We start from the raw sequence: 19,217 nt of genomic DNA on the forward strand, positions 1-19,217 counted from the left end.
AAGTCAGGAGGGGGGTCAAGAATGCAATGGCGTTTGATCCCTAGTTAGCAAACTAAACTTGATAAAAAGTGCTCTTGGAACTAAAGGAGTGAACATTTAAAGGAGAGGGTTTATTTTTCCTTAAATCCTCACACATACTAATTTACAGAACTGTATGCTACATGGTCCAAGTATTGGTTAGATCAAGTCCAAACTGTCACTTACCACTTCTTAGTAGTTCAGTATGGGCATCTTTTTGGTGGAGAAGCTCTACGTCATAATTTGCTGAAGTGTTTGCATGTTGTTCTTCCTTTAAATGAAGGACAGTCAGAATGTAAAGGTAATATGTGTTTGTTTACAGTCAATAAACCAATGTTATATACCTAAGCTGCAGGGAACTGACCACATCAATAAAATCCTTTTCCAACTTGTACTTATCTTTTGGGGCCATTAAGATAGGTCAGTTTTGGCTTTAATAAAAGCACATTTTTAAGATTAGAAGAGAATTTTTTTAGTTTATCTGTAAAGTATGGTACGACCGGGCTCAACAGTAGCACCACATCAGAGTGCGAAACAAAACTTGGATACAAAAGAGGAATAAAAGGCAAAGTAGTAGCATTACTTACAGTGTCTAAAAAAAGTTAGAAGTAAGATAGCTATAACATTCCAGCCAGGAAAGAATTTCAAATAGCAGCAGCTCAGCACGTGGTCTGACCATCCGCGCCAAGTCCCAGTCCAACAAACGTTCTGCTTCTCTCCAAGCCTCCAGTCCGCTCCGCTCCGACACTCAGCTACGCTGCTCTGGAATCCAGGTTTCCCCTCACACTCCTAGGTTATTTCTAACTAATGTTTTAGATACCAAGTAATGCTACTACTTACCTTTAATTCCTCTTTTGTATCCAAGATTTGCACTTAGGTACTTGTACCTAAGGTGGTACCATTAAAGGCAGCCATTGTAAAAACTCTTCACTGTACTCCTATGCTTCTGTCCTGCACTATACATGACAATAAAGGTTATGCTGTTCTGTTACCTTCAGCACCATTTAATCCTTGCATACAGCTTATGCTTTGTACAACTGGCCTGAACAGTAATGTTATGTTTGTTCTTTCCTGTATGTAGGCAAGCAAAAATGATATTATCCATCTTTAGCAACAAGATGACTAACCTATTAGTTTTGTGTGTGTGTGAACAAAGATTTCTGTTCCCACTCCAGCAGTGTTATCTCTCGTGTTCCCAAGGATTTATCCTCAGCCCCCTCACACCTCCTATTCATCATTTACAATCTGCCCTTTACATGATGACCTCTCTCCTCCCATGTAGTGTATCGGAGATATCAGAATTCTTCTGATGCTGGCTTTTTGATCATCTCTGATTTTATTTGCTCTATCACTGCTGATCAAGACTTGCACTACCTGAGCTCCAAACTAAACAATCATCTTTGTAATCATCTCTGCCTCTGTTTTGCTGAAACCTAAATTCTTTACGCGAGCTTTTGGGCATCTTATCAAATTTCATTATACAGGTTACATCATATTTTATTTCATAATGCTCCTCAGGATATTTTGTTAAGCATGCTGTACATATACAAATTGTGGTCACATGTGATTGCAAAATTCAGACAGTACACACAGAACTTACAAGAACAATGTTGGTGTGAATCTCACCATGTTACTATAAATACTTCCATAACATTTAGTGTATTAGATGGTGCAGGACCTTCACAATTGCTAAACCACTTTGCAACTTTTAATTTGTCGAGTCCTATCGCTTTGCTGCAGCATCAAGTCTCATCTCTGTAGATGGTTTACAACTTTGAGAAGGTGACATGAAACAATGCATATCCAGTCAAGATATCAGATGTATACAAAGTTTAAAACAATTGAAGTTTTATTTCCTAACACAAATCAACCGGCTTGAAGTAGATTTTTACACAAGTGATGCCATAGCCATTCAGATTTGACTAATTTCTAGTTTTCCTTCTCTCACTAAAACTCTCAGTCACCATTACTTGGTTGTATTTGGGCCATCAAGTCCATTAGGAGAAAGTGAGGACTGCAGATACTGGAGATCAGAGTCAAAAAGTGTGGCATTGGGAAAGCACAGCCATTCAGGCGACATCCGAGGAGCAGGAGAATCGATATTTTGGGAATAAGCCTATCAAGTCCACACTTTTACAGACACCAATTAATCCCCATTTGTTTTATGAACGGCCCCATTATTCCTTGTACATCTACCTCAGCTAGAAGGCTACTCTAGGTATTAATCTTTCAACAAAACATTTATTGATATCAATACACAGTCACAATGCCCATCCTCACTGGAGAGAAATGAACCCAATTTAGATAGCAGTGGGAATAAGCTGGCGTGGGGAACCCACTCACTAGGTAATCTTCCCCAAGCACACCTATTTCAGTGATAAAATCTCTGATGATCTCCCATGCCTCCAGATTGACCACAGATTTTTTAAAATTAAATTAATGCCTGGACACCAGTATTAATCACCCATCCCTAAAGCCCAGAGGACAGTCAAGGGTGAACCAGATTGCTAGCAGCTCGGAGCCACATGTGGTTTCCTTCCCTAAAGCACACGAGTGACCCAGGTGAGTTTTTCCTGACAACAATTTCAAGGTCACAATTGGAATGTTAATTCCAGATTTTCTTATCAAACTTAAATCCACCACTTGTCATGGCAGGATCAAACCTGCCTCTCCAGAACATTCTCTGGATTGATACCAATGATATTACCACCATTGCCTCTCCTCTCAGATAGCCATTACGGATATGTGGCTACATGATGACATGGATTGTATCGTGAATATTGAGGCACATATGGGGTTCAACAAAAACAGGAAGATAGGAAAGGGAATAAAGGGAATCAGCTCTGTTTAATGAGGATGACATTTGTACATTAATTAGAGATGAGCTTGGTTCAGAATATAAGGCTGACGAACCAGTCTGGATGGAGAGGAGGAATAGTAGGCAGAAAATAAATGACTCGTGACAGTGGTCTACAAGCCCCTCAGAAGTAACCACAATGTGGATAAAGTACACAAGGAATACTGCATTCTTGTGATAAAGTGATGGCCACAATTAAGTCATTTTAATCTACTGGAAAAGTCACACTGGTAATGATAGTCTGCATGAAGAACTCAATGTTTCTGAGATAGTTTCTTAGAGCAGCACATATGAAACAGACGAGACAGCAGGCTCGAGTAGAGTTAGGTTTATGTAATGTGACAGAATTAATGACCTCTGAGTAAAGGCATCTGCAGGGAGCATTGACCACAATATGATGAATCTTTGTATTCAGTTTGAAAGTGAGAAGATTGGATCGAAGATTGATATTTCAAACCTAAATAAGGTCAACTATTTTGAACTAGCTTAACTGAATTCGAAAGCTAGGCTAGGGGATAGATCCACAGAGAATTAGGGACAGACATTTGATTAGATACCCTACAGTATGGAAACAGGCCCTTTGGTCCAACAAGTCCACACCGACTCCCCAAAGAGTAACCCACCCAGACCCATTCCCCTACCCTATATTTACCCCAACTAATGCACCTAACACTATGGGCAATTTGGCATGGCCAATTCACCTGGCCTGCACATTTTTGGATTGTGGGAGGAAACCGGAGCACTCTGAGGAAACAGGGGGAATGTGCAAACTCCACATAGACAGTCACGCGAGGTGGGAATCAAATCCAGGTCCCTGGCGCTGTGATGCAGCAGTATTGACCACTGAGCCACTGTGCCTCCCATCAAAAGACTTCAGTCGTGAACAAAGCAGTGGCTGTCCGGTTCTGAACCAGACACCTTTCATATGTTAGGCGAATGCGATAATCACTGCACTACAGAAACTTATGTAAACAGATATTTCAGAACATAGTACTTAGAATATGTAGATTCTTATTATAAAGAAAAATTCTAAGTGGAAGACCAACTGTCAATGTTTAACTGAAGTTAAGGAGAGCATCAAATAAAGAAAAATGGACAATTGCACAATGAGAGGCAAGTCAGAGAATTGGACAGAACAAAAAACAGCAGAAGAATAACTCAAAGATTAATCAGGAGGAAAAAAACTTGAGCATGAGGGGAAGCGAGCTAGAAATGCTCAAATGAATAGCAAGTGTTTTTACTGCGATTTAAAAAGGCGAGTAAATAAATTGAGTGTTGGTCCTATAGGGAATGAGAAAAGGGAGTTAATAAATAATAAGGAATAGCAGAAGAAATGAACAAATATTTTACTTCCGTCTTCGCTACAAAGTATACAAAAACATTCCAATAATAGCTATAAATCTGAAGGTGGAAAGGAGAATGAGAGATTAGTGAAATGTCAATCACCAGGGAAGTGGGACTTAGCAGACTGCTGGAGGGGCAGGCTGACAAGTCTCTGGGCTCAGATGGATTTCATTTTCTGGTCCTAACAGAGGTGGCTAAAATGGGAGATATGTTGGCGTTAATTTTCCAAAATTTGCTGGATTCTGGATAGTAGCAAATATAACTCCTCCATTCAAGGGAGGGAAGCAGCAAATAGGAAACTAAACACCGGTTAGCTTGACATCTGATTCTAACACGTGCCCCCTGATAAACCATAAAGATTATTACAGCTGGACACTTACAAATATTCCATGTAATCAGAAGAGTCAGCATGATTTTAATGAAAGGAAAATCATGTTTAAACAGATTATTATAGTGCTTTGAGGAACTGGAACTGCAGTTATAGGGATTTAAATTTGGATTTTCAGAAGGCGTTTGAGAAGATGCCACCTAAAATATTTACTGCACAGAGTAGGAGCCTCAGCATGTTGGGGTGAACATACTAGCAAGGAATGATGATTGGCTGGATAGCAAGAAACAAAAGTATACACAAATGGGTCTTTATCTGATTGGTATGACATTGCAAGAAGGCTCCTAAAGGGCGCTGCTTTTTACAAATTATACCAAGAAAGTCTTGATGACTTCAATTAAGGGATCAAAGATGAAGACTAAATTTGCAAATGACACAAAGGTAAAGAGGATGTAAGGAGGCCAAAGGCTGGTACAGGCAGACTGAGTGAGTGAGCAAATTTCTAGAAGATGTGGGAAAACATTATTCACGGTGGCAGGAAGAACTAAAAACAGAGTGTAATATAAATGAAGCATGCAATGTACAGTGATCTAGGTGCTCTAGTGCAAGAGTTACAAAAATTAAAATGCAGATACAATTAGCAATTAAGGTGGCTAATGGAATGCTATTCTTTATTACAAGAGGAATTGACCATAAAACTAAGAATGTTGTGCTTCAGTTATACAGAACACTGATGAGACATCTGGAAAATGGTACACAGTTTTAGTTTTCTTAAATAAGGATGTAAATGTTTTCGAGGCAGTTCAGAGGAGGTTCACTGGATTGATACCTGGAATAAGTAGATTGCCTTATAGGAATGGAATGGACAGGCTGGGCTTATTTCAACTGAAGTTCAGAAGCATAACCGATGACTTGATTGAAGTTTACAAGATTCTAATGGTCCTGACGACGTGAACATGTGGGTGAGCCCAGAACCTGAGGCACTGTTTAAAAATGAAGGTTGCCCTCAGAGGACAAAGGTAAGGAAATTGTTTTCCTTTTAGAGGGTAGTGCGACTTTGGAACACTCTGCCTCAGAAGAGAATGGGGCCAGGGTCAACAAACATTTCCACGGCGGAGGTAAATCGACTCTTGTTAGAGAAGGGAATTTAAGATTATCGGAGTAGGTGGCTTGGAGTTCAAAACACAACAGATTAATCATGATCCTACTGAATGGTGGAGCAGATACAAGGGTTTGAATGGCCTATTTCAGATGCTCGCATTCATGTCTATTTGTGTCATTTTGTCTGCATACCTAATTGAACGGAGTGGTTTGCTAGACTCCTGAAGAGGGCAGTTTTGAGTCTTTCACATTGCTGTGGATCTGGAGTCACATGTAGATCCAACAGGTAAGGATGACATATTTCCTTCCCTAAAGGACATTAGTGGACCTTTGGCAACTCCACATTTGCCTCATCAGCTCAATCAGAATCATTCGCAAACTCAAGAAAACTGCTAGCCCTTAAAGTTCTTTTAAAAAAAAGGAAAATATTGCAGATGCCAAATGTGAAATAAAATTTGAGAGGAGGGTTGGCAACAAAATATTAACCTCCATTTCTCTCTCCAATGTTGCAATACTGAAATATTTCCAGCAGCTCCTGTTCTATCACTGAATTCTGAATAAATTATGTAGATTACAACTTTAACGGGTTTTGAAGTTATTTTCAAAAATATTAATCTGTAATTTTCATTAACTTTACCCTTCCTTTTAAGCCAACACAATGTTGATAGGGAAGGAACAATCCCAATTCCCCTTTCCCACACTTAAAACCAGGTATTTTGATTGGATTATCATGCCACCTTGTGGCTGCCTTGTAACCAGTTCACTTGATAGAGTAGTTAAACATATCAGGAAACACTGGCACAAGTTGTTCCAGTAAAACACACAACACAATTAACACTCAAAGTTGTCCTAGTAATCTCACTGTACATTGAGCAGCAAAATTAAGAAACATTGAACCTCACAGCATTTTAACAATGCAAAAGATCAATGAATGTCATTTATTTTGAAAATTCAATAAAATACTTTCTCCCCATACCCGGTCCCAGGGTGTAGAAAGCTTTCAATGATGAACAAATTGCAGCAGGTACATTATCACTGCATGCCACACAAATACGATACAGGGTAATACATATAAACACATAAAATGGGAGGAACAGTACAGACATAGGGTAACAGTCTCAGCGACATTATCATACAAAGGATCATAAAGTAATGTTACAAGAGCAGACAGCTTGAGTGTGACTGCAAAATTGAAAAGGAAAACTATCCAACCAAAAAGAAAGATTATATTGCACACCGTCACGTGTTACATGCAATATAACCTATTGATCAGTTTTCATGATCTAATGTTCTATTTTAAAATCAAATTTACTAACCTGTTCACTGACACTGAATGTAGGCTAGCAAACAGAAATATGATGTGGAGAGAAAATAATTCGAAAATTACTTTGAAAAATGTTAATTTTCACAAACTGAAAATAAGAACTAAAAAACAATTAGATGCTGCACTCTACTTAACTAGACAGTTTTGAGGGGAAGAAAAAAACCTACCTTCATGGGTATATTAGTAATAGTAGTGGAGGCAAGGTCAAAGTGTTGCTGAACAAGAGAAGTGAGCTTTGCAGGTAACTGTCTTCCTGCACGGACACTGTGTACTTCACTCGTTAAAGCCAAAGAGATCTACAAAAAACAAATTTAAATGGTGACTAAAATCTTTGACAACCAAGTTAAATAACATTGTTTTTACAAGACACCAATAGGATATATTCACCACTTTAACAGTCAAGATGTAAAGTAGAACACTGATCCTAAATATCTAAAGTTACAACAAAATTAAGTTGTCTATTTAATTAGGAATAACTTTAAACTATTTTTTGTTTACTTAGCATGTTTGGGATGTAGGTTTGCTTGCTGAGCTGCAAGGTTCATTTCCAGATGTTTCCTTACCCTACTGGGTAACATCTTCAGTGGGCCTCATGCGAAACAATGCTGAAAATTCCTGCTATTTATATGTTTGGGTTTCTTTGGATTGGTGATGTCACTTCATGTGATATTATTTCCTGTTCCTTTTCTCAGGGCGTGGTAGATGGGGTCTAACTCGATATGTTTGTTGATAGAGTTTTGGTTGGAATGCTATGCTTCTAGGAATTCTCGTGCCTGTCTTTGTATGGCTTGTCCTAGGGTGGATGTGTTGTCCCAGTCGAGGTGGTGTCCTTCCTCATCCGTATGTGAGGATACTAGTGAGAGAGGGTCATGTCTTTTTGTGGCTAGTTGGTTAGCATGCTTAATATAATTAAAAATCATGAGGTGCTTCTATTGAAATTATATAAAATTCAACACTGAGTAAAGGATGAAATATTAGGACAGCTGACTAATAGCTTGGTCAGTGAGGTAGATTTTAAGGAGCATCATTAAAGGAGAAAGAGATTGAGAAGTTTGGGTGGGAAATTCTAAAGTCAGGGGCTAGATTTTAAAATAGTTTATTACCATGCTCAAATTTCCACTCACTGAAGTCAATAGAGGGAAAGGAAAAAAGAAATCATCAGAACATGCAGCTAATTCAATGCCAGCTATCTTACACCAATTGACAAAAACTAAATTACTCCCGTTATTTTCAGCTTCTTTAAGGATCCCAAACATTGAGGAAAGTCAGCTCTGAACTTTCCAAGGTTATTCACAGCTGGAACTGCATTATTCTCTGGGGATGCTGCATTTTGTTTTGCATCATCGGTGACACTAATAAACACAGCAAACTCCACAGTTCAACAAAAGTTCTCAATCTAGTTTCCTTCAAAAAACTATTTCAAAACAAAACAGGGAACACACTTTTTGCAACAATCAAATGAGTACAGGGACGGAAGAAATGTGCTTCATTTTAGGAACCTTAAGAGCAATATGATTAGCTCTAGCACTAAAAACTGACCACATCTAAACAAACCATTTTAATAAAATAATCCTTGAAAATATTATTTGATCACCTTTCTATTTAAAAACTACAGCAATTAATAGAAAACAATGAATGGCACATAGTTTAATTTCAGGGTCATTTATTGTTTGTAAATGAAACAGATTTGTAAATATACAGCCTTTGGTTACTGTTCTATTGCTGCATATTAATATACATTTTAATTAAGTACATCAACTTCGGCTCCTTCAATTTTTAGTAATGTTCATGGCATTGGTTTCTCCTTTCTAGAAGACTCTAGCTGCAGGTCCATCACACGGCTGGCCAGTGACAAGCCATCACCAGTCCCACCACATGCTGCCGATTGCTAGTCACAGCCTTTAAAAAAGTTGATTTATTTTGTCATAAGCTGTGATTCAGACACCAGTGAGGAGTCTGCACAAACATTATGTGTATACACACACAGCACCATTTTCTGTCACTTTTTTTTTTAAAAAGAGCAGCAACAGCTGTTTTGTCAAAACATAAACCAAATCCTGCTCTGTTTCAGAGAACATATGGGACCCCATGGCATGACGCCTAAATGTCCTGGAATACCTTTCTCCCCAAGATGCTCTCACACTGCTTTATATTTGCATCCAACCAGGACATGAATATATTATCTGTTGCACATCGTTAAAATACGATCATTGCATATACGATTTGTCCCTATAATCAAGAGTTTAAATCGAAGCTAAAATGCAAAATGTGCCAAATCTTTATTCTAAGTAGGGCTCACATCTTTCCTTGGACGATCCGAAACTATGCTGTCTTCGCCCGCAGTGTAGGTATGTATTAAGACCAGCTCACAATGTTGAATTTGCATCAAGCTGAAAGGAAAGAAGAAATATTTAGCAGACCATCTGTGCAAAGGCAATGCTGCATGTCTACACCTCCTGTAAATCAGCAGTTGGCCATCACATTTCTCACTGAATTGATAAGCTAATTTGGCATACTTGTCCTTAACTTTGATAAATAAACATTAAATGTTTTAAAACCAAGATTTTTTCATTCCATGCTAAGTAGGAAATTTGGTAGACTTTTAAGATGAGGTTGCTATGCAAAGCAATCTGTGTTCAGCAAGCTTTGAACAAAGCTGCCACAAAGAAACTTGGAAATAATCAACTAAAAATCATCACTTGACATTACTCATGTCATCGGTATTATTTCTAAATTGGCCCATCTTCAATCAAAAACAAAAAGAGAATGTCCAAATAAAACTAGTTAGAACAATACTGAATTACAATCAAAACAAAACAGCAAAACCAAAGGACAAAAACAGAAATTGATGGAGAAACTCAGCAGGTCTGGCAGCATCTGTGGTAAGAAAGCAGAGTTAACATTTTAAGTCTGATGATTCTTCAGAAAGCAAGTTTTTTTTTTTAACCACTTGGACACATCACTGACATGAAAGAGAGCAGATTCATCAGAATACTGAGTATTTAGAAACTTGCACATTTGTTAACTGTGAACAAGAATTCTTCCATAAGACAACTGCTCAGGAACCAAGCTTTTTGTTAAATACAACGCACGGATATGAATATTGATCAAGTAAATTCTTTGCATTAAAGAACAGACCCAAAACTTACTTATCAGAACTGGCTGCTAACTTATTATGCTCATGGATAGTCTCTTGAACACAGTCTTCCAACATTCGCACATGGCTGTCACTGCACAACAGGTTTAGAACAGAGAAATAGCAGGGAATCAGAATGAACTTGGCAAAATAGTTCAGAGTTCACGTGTACAGTGATCACGATATAGAAATCACAAACTAAAATCTTAAAGCAATCTTGCCAATCAATAGTATCTTATTAATTATATGTAACACAAAGTTTGTGAGAAGATTTTATCTAGGGTGCTCGTTGTTGTGGTTCTGTTCGCCGAGCTGGGAATTTGTGTTGCAGACGTTTCGTCCCCTGTCTAGGTGATATCCTCAGTGCTTGGGAGCCTCCTGTGAAGCGCTTCTGTGATGTTTCCTTTGGCATTTATAACGGTTTGAATCTGCCGCTTCCGGTTGTCAGTTCCAGCTGTCCGTTGCAGTGGCCGGTATATTGGGTCCAGGTCGCTGTGCTTATTGATTGAATCTGTGGATGAGTGCCATGCCTCTAGGAATTCCCTGGCTGTTCTCTGTTTGGCTTGTCCTATGATAGTAGTGTTGTCCCAGTCAAATTCATGTTGCTTGTCATCTGCGTGTGTGGCTACTAAGGATAGCTGGTCATGTCGTTTCGTGGTTAGTTGGTGTTCATGGATGCGGATCGTTAGTTGTCTTCCTGTTTGTCCTATGTAGTATTTTGTGCAGTCCTTGCATGGGATTTTGTACAGTACGTTGGTTTTGCTCATGTTAGGTATCGGGTCCTTTGTTCTGGTGAGTTGTTGTCTGAGAGTGGCTGTTGAGCCAAACAGAGAACAGCCAGGGAATTCCTAGAGGCATGGCACTCATCCACTGATTCAATCAACAAGCACATCGACCTGGACCCAATATACCGACCACTGCAACGGACAGCTGGAACTGACAACCGGAAGCAACAGATTCAAACCACTACGAATGCCAAAGGAAACATCACAGAAGCGCTTCACAGGAGGCTCCCAAGCACTGAGGATGTCACCTAGACAGGGGACGAAACGTCTCAACACAAATTCCCAGCTCGGTGAACAGAACCATAACATATGTAACACATTCTCAGTATAAGAAATAAAAAAATTCTTAACACAGATCCAAGCATTTTTTGGTGTCGATCCAGAGGTCTTTTCAACAGCGTCCTCCAAGTTGATGACAACAGCTCACATTTATGCTCTTCTGATATTAGATATTGGATAAACTTGATAATTTCATTCACAGCAGTAGCATCAAGAGGGGTGATGGTGAGGTAGAACTGGGTGCTGTCGGCGCACTTGTGAAAATTAACAATGCACTTTCAAAAACCCCCCCCGGGGTACTACAGGATTTAGCATGGGGTTGACAAATAGCTTACTAGGGGCACAAGAGAGGCAAAAGGGAAAAAGTGGGAAGATCATCCACTGCAAGTGATATTCTGGCTAGGGAGACAGATAAAAACAGAATTGAGTGAGTGCAATCCCAGTAGAGTGACAAAACTGGAGTAGTGAAGAAATAGGATAATTTGGTGAATGACGTTAAAGGCTGCAGACAAATGCAAGGAGGCAACACTTACCTTTGTCAGTCATATAGAATGGGATGCAATGTGGAGAGGTGATTGCCTCGTGGTATCATAACAGACTATTAACCCAGAAACCCAGCTAGTGTTCTGGGGACCTGGGTTCAAATCCTATCATGATTCGATAAAATGATTCTGGAATTAAGGGTCTAATGATGATAATGAAACCATTATCGATTGTCGGAAAACCCGAGAAACTAGATTGACTCATGTCCTTTAGGGAAGCAAATCAGTCATCCTCACCTAGTCTGGCCTATATGCGACTCCAGATGCACAGTAATATGGCTGACTCCTAACTGTCCTCTGGACAATCAGGGATGGGAATAAATGCTGATCAAGCCAGAGATGCCCACATTCCGTGAGTGAATTAAAAAAACACAATTAGTCATTTTGGTAAGCGGTATTTTGTTCGGTTTCAGTGTGGAAACTTATTTGGGGATTCAAACATGGCATTCTGGGCAAGATGGGTGCAAATTTGGGAGGCAACATATTAAAGGACTTTGGAGAGAGATCAAGAGACAGAATTGTAAGCTGTAAGATTTGATTTTTGATGCAGCAGGTGATGGCTGCTGATTTAGAAGTAATCTGTGCAAAAAGGGACAAGACAAAAATCAATCTGAAACAAGCTTTAGTTTGATGAAGATGCCAAATTTGTACTCAGATCACAACAAAATCTATTATAACAATCTAAATTGGTCTGAGTTCAATTAAAAGGTTTTAAATATATTCAGTTATGTTCCAAAGTACTACAGTTAAATTGTAAGTCATAAAACAACTGTATAGTGGATAATGTGAACCAGAGGTTTCATGCATCCACCCAAAATATAAATCAAATTAATGGAAGCATTTTCTGCAAAGATGACAAATTTGTGTGTTTTGATGCATTTTGTTCAGAAATTAATAATCAATTTAAAGCAATTCAAGTTATCAATCTATTAGACGCCAACAAAATACATTTGTTCAAATGACCGAATAAGAATTATTGCAAATGCTACAGAGAATACCAAAGCAGCACACCTTTTGGCGTTAGTTATACAAATGATACGACCCCGATTGCTGACACGGTCTGCATTCTCCATTAATGTGGTCCGGGCTTCATGCTGATAATCGGTACATTTGCACAGGACCTCCACTGCTTCGACTAAACCATGCAGCACACTGCAACACTCTGGGTCCATGCGAGGGTTCGGAGGCCCAACGGCCGCTAAGGCTGCCATCAACTGGTACAGAAAATATGATCCATTATTATTGATGCAATAGAAAAACTCTGGTGAATTAAGATGTTTACATACTACACAGAGTTGATAACGATGGTTATTTTAGAAAAATGAGAAATTCTGAAACCAAGTCATAAAATCATAATAGATAGACCAAGGAAGGCTATTCAGCCCATTATGCCAAAGGCAAAGCTAATAAATTAGGCCAAATCTCATCCTTTTAATCTAATTCTCTTTTCAAACCAACTAAGTAAAATAAATACTTAATGTCACCTCAGTTTCTTCTGTCAAGCATATCAAATCCTGTCTGTAGAAACAGTTTCTCATGTACTCTATTAAAATCTAAAATCACTCATGCTTTTGAATACCTCTAGAAAGACCTCTTCTTATCCTTTACTTTAAGGAGGCCAACCCCAGTTTCTCCAGCCTCTCCACGTAACTGAAGACCCTCATCTCTAGTACCATTCTGGTCAATCTCTTCTCACTGCTTCCTGAATTGGAAGGTGTTAGAATTGGACACAAGTCTCCACCTGGGACCTAAAGCAGAGTTTTATTAAAATTTAGCAGAACTTTGACTTTGAACTGTCTTTTCAAAAACAAAACTCCACATACTTCTTTTCTAAAAATAAAACTCTTCTTAACTTACCCTATCATCTTGAATGATTTGTGTACACACACCCCAGGTCTCTGTTCCTATACCTGCTTCGAAATTGTATCATTTAGTTCAGGCTTCACATCAATTACTTTTTCAGCAGCACTGATTATTCACAACTTGAAGTTTTCATTTCAGATTTCCAGCACACTAATCTACTCTTTCATTTAGTTGATATTGCCTCTCTTTCTTCCTACCAAAATCTATTACTTCATGCTTCATTGCATTAATATTTAATTTGTTCCAAGTCTGACCATTTCGCCAGGCCACCTATACCCTCCTGAAAGCCATTCCTGTCCCGTTATTCATTATATGTTCAAGTTTCTTGTCATTGCAAACTTTAGGATTTTGCCCTGCATACCCACGTTCAGGTCAGTTACGTATCAAAATAGTATAGTGATCCTGTACCAACCTTGGGAATGATCACTGAATATTAACAAATAAACAACTGTTCACCAGGGTTTGGTTAAGAAAAAGAAGGAAGCATATGTCAGGTATAGACAGGAGAGATCGGGTGAATCCTTATAAGAGAATAAGGCAGTAGGAGTATACTTAAGAGGGAAATCAGGAGGGCAAAAATAGGACATGAGATAGCTTTGGCAAATAGAATTAAGGAGAATCCAAAGAGCATTTACAAATACACTAAAGACTAAAGGGTAACCAGGAAGCAAAGAGGGCCCCTCAAAGATCAGCAAAGATGGGGAAGATACTTAACGAACATGTTGCATCAGTGTTTACTGTGGAAAAGGACATGGAAGATATAGAATGTAGGGAAAGAGATGGTGACATCTTGCAAAATGTACACACTAAAAGATGAGGAAGTGCTGGATGTCTTGAAATTAATAAAGGTGGATAAATCCTAATCAGGTGTACCCCAGAACTCTGTGGGAAGCTAGGGAAGTGATTGCTGGGTCCCTTGCTGAGATATTTGTATCATCAATAATCACAGGTGCCAGAATATTGGAGGTTGGCTAACGTGGTACCATTATTTAAGAAAGGTGGCAAGGACAAGCCAAGAACTATAGACCAATGAGCCTGACACTGGCAGTGGGCAAGCTGTTGGATCCTGAGAGACAGGATTTACTTGTACTTGGAAAGGCAAGAACTGAATAGGGACAGTCAACATGGCTTTCTGTGGGAAATAACGTCTCACAAACTTGATTGAGTTTTCAGTAATAGTAACAAAGAAGATCGAGGAGGGCAGAGCAGTGGACATGATCTATATGGACTTCAGTAAAGTGTTCGACAAGGTTCCCCATGGGACACTGATTAGCAAGGTTAGATCTCATGGAATACAGGGAGAACTAGCCGTTTGGATACAGAGCTTGAAGGTCGAGGGTGGTGGTGGTGGAGGGTTGTTTTTCAGACTGGAGGCCTGTGACCAGTGGAATGCTACAAGGATCAGTACTGGGTCCACTACTCTTCATCATTTATATAAATGATTTGGATGCGAGCATAAGAGGTATAGCTAGTAAGTTTGCAGATGACATCAAAATTGGACCAAAAGTGGACAGCAAAGAGGGTTACCTTGGATTACAATGGGATCTTGATCAGATGGGCCTATGAGCTGAGGAGTGACAGATGGAGTTTAATTTAGATAAATGCGAGGTGCTGCATTTTGGGAAAGCAAATATTAGGAGGGCTTATACACCTAATGGTAAGGTCTTAGGGAGTGTTGCTAAAAAAAGTGACCTTGGAATGCAGGTTCATAGCTCCTTGAAAGTAGAGTCGCAGGTAAATAGGATAGTGAAGGCAGCATTTGGTATGCTTTCCTTTATTGGTCAGAGCATTGAGTATAGGAGTTGGGAGGTCATGTTGCAGCTGTACGGGACATTGGTTTGGCCACTTTTGGAATATTCCGTACAATTCTGGTCTCCTTCCTATAGAAAAGATGTTGTGAAACTTGAAAGGATTCAGAAAAGATTTACAAGGATGTTGCCAGGGTTGGAGAGTTTGGGCTAAACAGAGAGGCTGAATAGGCTGGGGCTATTTTCCCTGGAGCAAAGAAGGCTGAGGGGTGACTTCAGTGGTTTTATAAAATCATGAGGGGCATGGATAGAATAAATTGACATAGTCCTTTCCCTGGGGTGGGGGAGTCCAGAACTAGAGGGCATAGGTTTAGGATAAGAGGGGAAAGATATAAAAGGGAAGTAAGGGGCAACATTTTCACGCAGAGGGTGGTGTGTGAGCTGCCAGAGGCTAGTACAATTATAACATTAGAGGGATATGGGCTAAGTGCTGACAGATGGGACTAGATTAGGTTAGAATATCTGGTCGGCATGGACGAGTTGGCCCAAAGGGTCTGTTTCTGTGCTGTACATCTGTGACTCTATGCTCTTTTCTCCCTTAGCCAACTTTATACCCATACAGTTTCTGTCCCTATAACTTGCAACATTTATTACGTGCTACTTCACCAGGCATAAAGTCCATATAAATAACAAATGACCCTTGGCACTCAACTCTGTACTCTATCGAACCCTATCAAGTCAGTGCATTCAAACAGTAATTAATCTCATCTCCAGTGGTATCAAAATTTCCACGTGTTAAGATGGCTTATCTTTCTCCTGTTTATTAGAACACGCTGAATACAATACCTTAACTATTATCATGATCTTGAGAGAGATCATTAGCAACTTTTTTGGGGGAGTAGACAAAATTCAAATTCCAGATATTTATTAAAAGAATTAAGTCATACGAATCTGCAGTTTACATTTTTCACAATACCAAAATCAAAGTAACATTAAATTTTATCTTGTACTGTGATACTCAAAATTAACTATGCATTAGCAGGCAAATTGTGGTCAAAAATAAGTGATCAATTGCACATTTAAATGGTAGATACAACTAAGGTGTATAATAGGAATTGGAAGTGTAGTACACAAGTATTCTGTCTTTCTCATGAGGGATTTCAGCTCCTCTCCTCCAGGAGCAGGTCTGATCTTGAACTCTCAATAACACACAATTCACCAGAGTTCCATGGGCAGTAGCTACACACAGCTACAGATTGGAATAGTGACAGCAATGTATTCTCAGCTTCTGGATCTAACTTCTCATCTTCTTCAGCAAGTTGGAAATGCAGATAAGACTCATCAATCTCTGGTTAGTACAGCTAGTCTAATGTGTTCTTTTATGCCTGTTAACCAGGTTCAATGTGCTAGAAATTTTGGCTTCTAAATCTCAGTTTGCTTTTAGTCTTCTTATAAAATGGGAAGTTTGGTTACCTTCCTTCATCTACCTTTTCATGCCCCTTTATAATTCTGTTTCTCTTTCAACTAGAATCTGTCTCAAATAAATATTACATTTAAAAGCATAGATTCATAATACATCAAGACAGTGAACATGTGGAGCTAATGTCTTGGCGAGTTTCTGCATTGCATCTTGTACATAGATTACATTGCTGTTACTGTGCATTAGTTACTATAGAGCTAGGTGTTCCTGGATGTGGTGCAAATTAAGCAGTGTGCTTTCTCCTGGATTATGTTGGAGCTGCACTCCTAGTCAAGTATTCAGTCACACACCTGTGCTTTATAGATGGTGGACAGGCTTTGGGGAGATAGGTGGTCAATTACTTGCAGCAAGATTCTTTACCTCTAGTCATAGATTCTTACAACACAGAAGAGGCTCACTGGCCTACTGACCCATCAAATTTGCACCAACCTATCTACACTGATCCCTTCCCAGCAACTGGCCCATAACCCTAAATGTGATGACATTTCAAGTTCTCATCTGAGTAGTTACCAACCTCTACTACCCTCCCAGTTGGTGCATTCCAGATTCCCACGATTCTCTGGGTGAAAACATTTTTCCTCAAATCCCCTCTAAACCTCCTTCTCTTCAACTTAAAATTATGCCCCCTCATTATTGACCCTTCAACTAGGGGGAACAACTGCTTTCTGTTCACATTACTCAATGCTGTATACCTCAATGTCCCTCAGCTTTTTTGCTCTAAAGAAAACCACCCCAGCCTATCCAGCTTCTCTTCAGACCTATAATGTTCCAACTCAAAGAACATCTAATTTGCTTTTGTTTACACATTATTTATATGGTTAATCCAGTTCAGTCTCCGGATCAGAGATGGTAATGCCATTGATTGTCTTGGGGCATGGATAGATTTGCTCTTGTTGGAGAGGATCACTGCCTGTGTGGAGCATATGCTACTTGCCACTCTTCAGCCCAAGCCTGGACATTATTCATGTCTCGCCGCATTTAGACAGACTACCTCTTCTCTCAGGAGTTGCAAATGATACTGTGCTCTGATCACAGCTCTTCTCACTTTTGACCTTATGACGGAAGTAAGATCATTGAAGAAGCAGTTGCTGATAGGGCTGAGGATACTATTTGGAGGAACTTTTATAGAGCTGGCCCGGAGGTGAGATAACTGATTTCCACCAACTTCAACCATCTTCCTTTGTTCTAGTAGGACTACAACCAATGGAGAGAATTTCCCCCCAATTCCAGTTTCATAGGGCTTCTTTCTGCCACATTCAGCCACCCATGGCCTTGATATGAAGCGCAGTCATTCACACCTCACCTCATCTGAAATTCAGGCCTTTTGTCCATGCTTGAACCACAAAGAGGTTAATTTTGGTCTTGGAAGAACCCACACTATCATGAGCAACTTCTTGTACTGCTGACAACCCCTTCCATCCTTACTGATGATTGAGAGGCTCATGGGGCAGTAATTGGCCATGTTGGATTCGTCCCTTTGTAAACAGAATGCGCTGGGAGGATTTTTCACATTGTCAGGTAGATGCCAGTGTTGTAGCTGTACTGGAACAGGAGGTGTAAAACCTGCACCCACACCTCCCGCCTCACCTCCGTCCAAAGTCCCCCCCCCAAAGGATCTTTTCACATCCAGAAGAGATTTTCCAGCACATCCAAACACCTCACCTACTGTGTGCTGCTCTCAATGTGGTCACCTTTACATTAGGGTGAAAGGACGCCAACTTGCAGAACGTTTCAGGGAACATCTCTGGGACACGCACCAAATAACTCCTCCATCCTGTGGCCAGCCACTTCAACGCCCCGTTCCACCCAACGTGGCCAAGCAGATGCAAGTCCTGGGCATCCTCCCAATGACGGGAGGAAGAACGCCTCACCTTCTGCCTTGGGACTCTCCAACCACATGGCATCAATGTCGATATCACCAGTTTCCTTAGCTCCCCTCCCCCCACCTCATCCCAGATCCAATCCTCCAACTCAAAATCACCCACTTGAACTGTTCTGCCTGTCCATCTTCCATCCCACCTATCCGTTCCACCCTTCCCTCCGGCCTACCACTATCACCTGCATCTACCTTCAACTTCCCAGCTACCACCTCCTCCCCCCCCTTCCCTCACCCCCCCCCAAGCCAGCCACCCAACATTTATCTCTCAGTCCCTTCCCCCCACCTCCACATTCCTGATGGGCTTATGCCTGAAATGTTGATTCTCCTGCTCCACTGGTGTTGTGTGACCTGCTGTGCTTTTCCAGCGCTATAATTGACTCTGATCTCCAGCCTCTGCAGTCCTCACTTTCTCCTAGTCGCTGTACTGGAACAGCTTGGCTAGGGACGTGGCACAGTCTGAAGCACAAGTCTTCAATGGCACTGCTGGAACATGGTCAGAATCCACAGACCATGCAATATATAGTGTCTTCAGC

General features: G+C 40.1%; 1 protein-coding gene across 1 annotated transcript in view; it reads right to left on the minus strand.

Annotated features, from left to right (window-relative positions):
• ints13 (integrator complex subunit 13) overlaps window positions 1-19,217 on the minus strand; it is a 77,776-nt gene that overhangs the window by 42,821 nt on the left and 15,738 nt on the right. The window contains exons 4-8 of the mRNA XM_043713349.2: window positions 12,726-12,928; window positions 10,122-10,202; window positions 9,272-9,362; window positions 7,140-7,268; window positions 205-289 (exon numbers count right to left, since the gene is read on the minus strand). Coding sequence (XP_043569284.1) covers window positions 205-289; window positions 7,140-7,268; window positions 9,272-9,362; window positions 10,122-10,202; window positions 12,726-12,928 — 589 coding nt within the window. The remainder of the gene's footprint in view (window positions 1-204; window positions 290-7,139; window positions 7,269-9,271; window positions 9,363-10,121; window positions 10,203-12,725; window positions 12,929-19,217) is intronic.

The sequence above is a fragment of the Chiloscyllium plagiosum genome, unplaced genomic scaffold (genome assembly GCF_037043375.1).
Source record: "Chiloscyllium plagiosum isolate Xiang-an unplaced genomic scaffold, Cpla_swu_hap1 HiC_scaffold_23, whole genome shotgun sequence".
NCBI lineage: Eukaryota > Metazoa > Chordata > Chondrichthyes > Orectolobiformes > Hemiscylliidae > Chiloscyllium > Chiloscyllium plagiosum.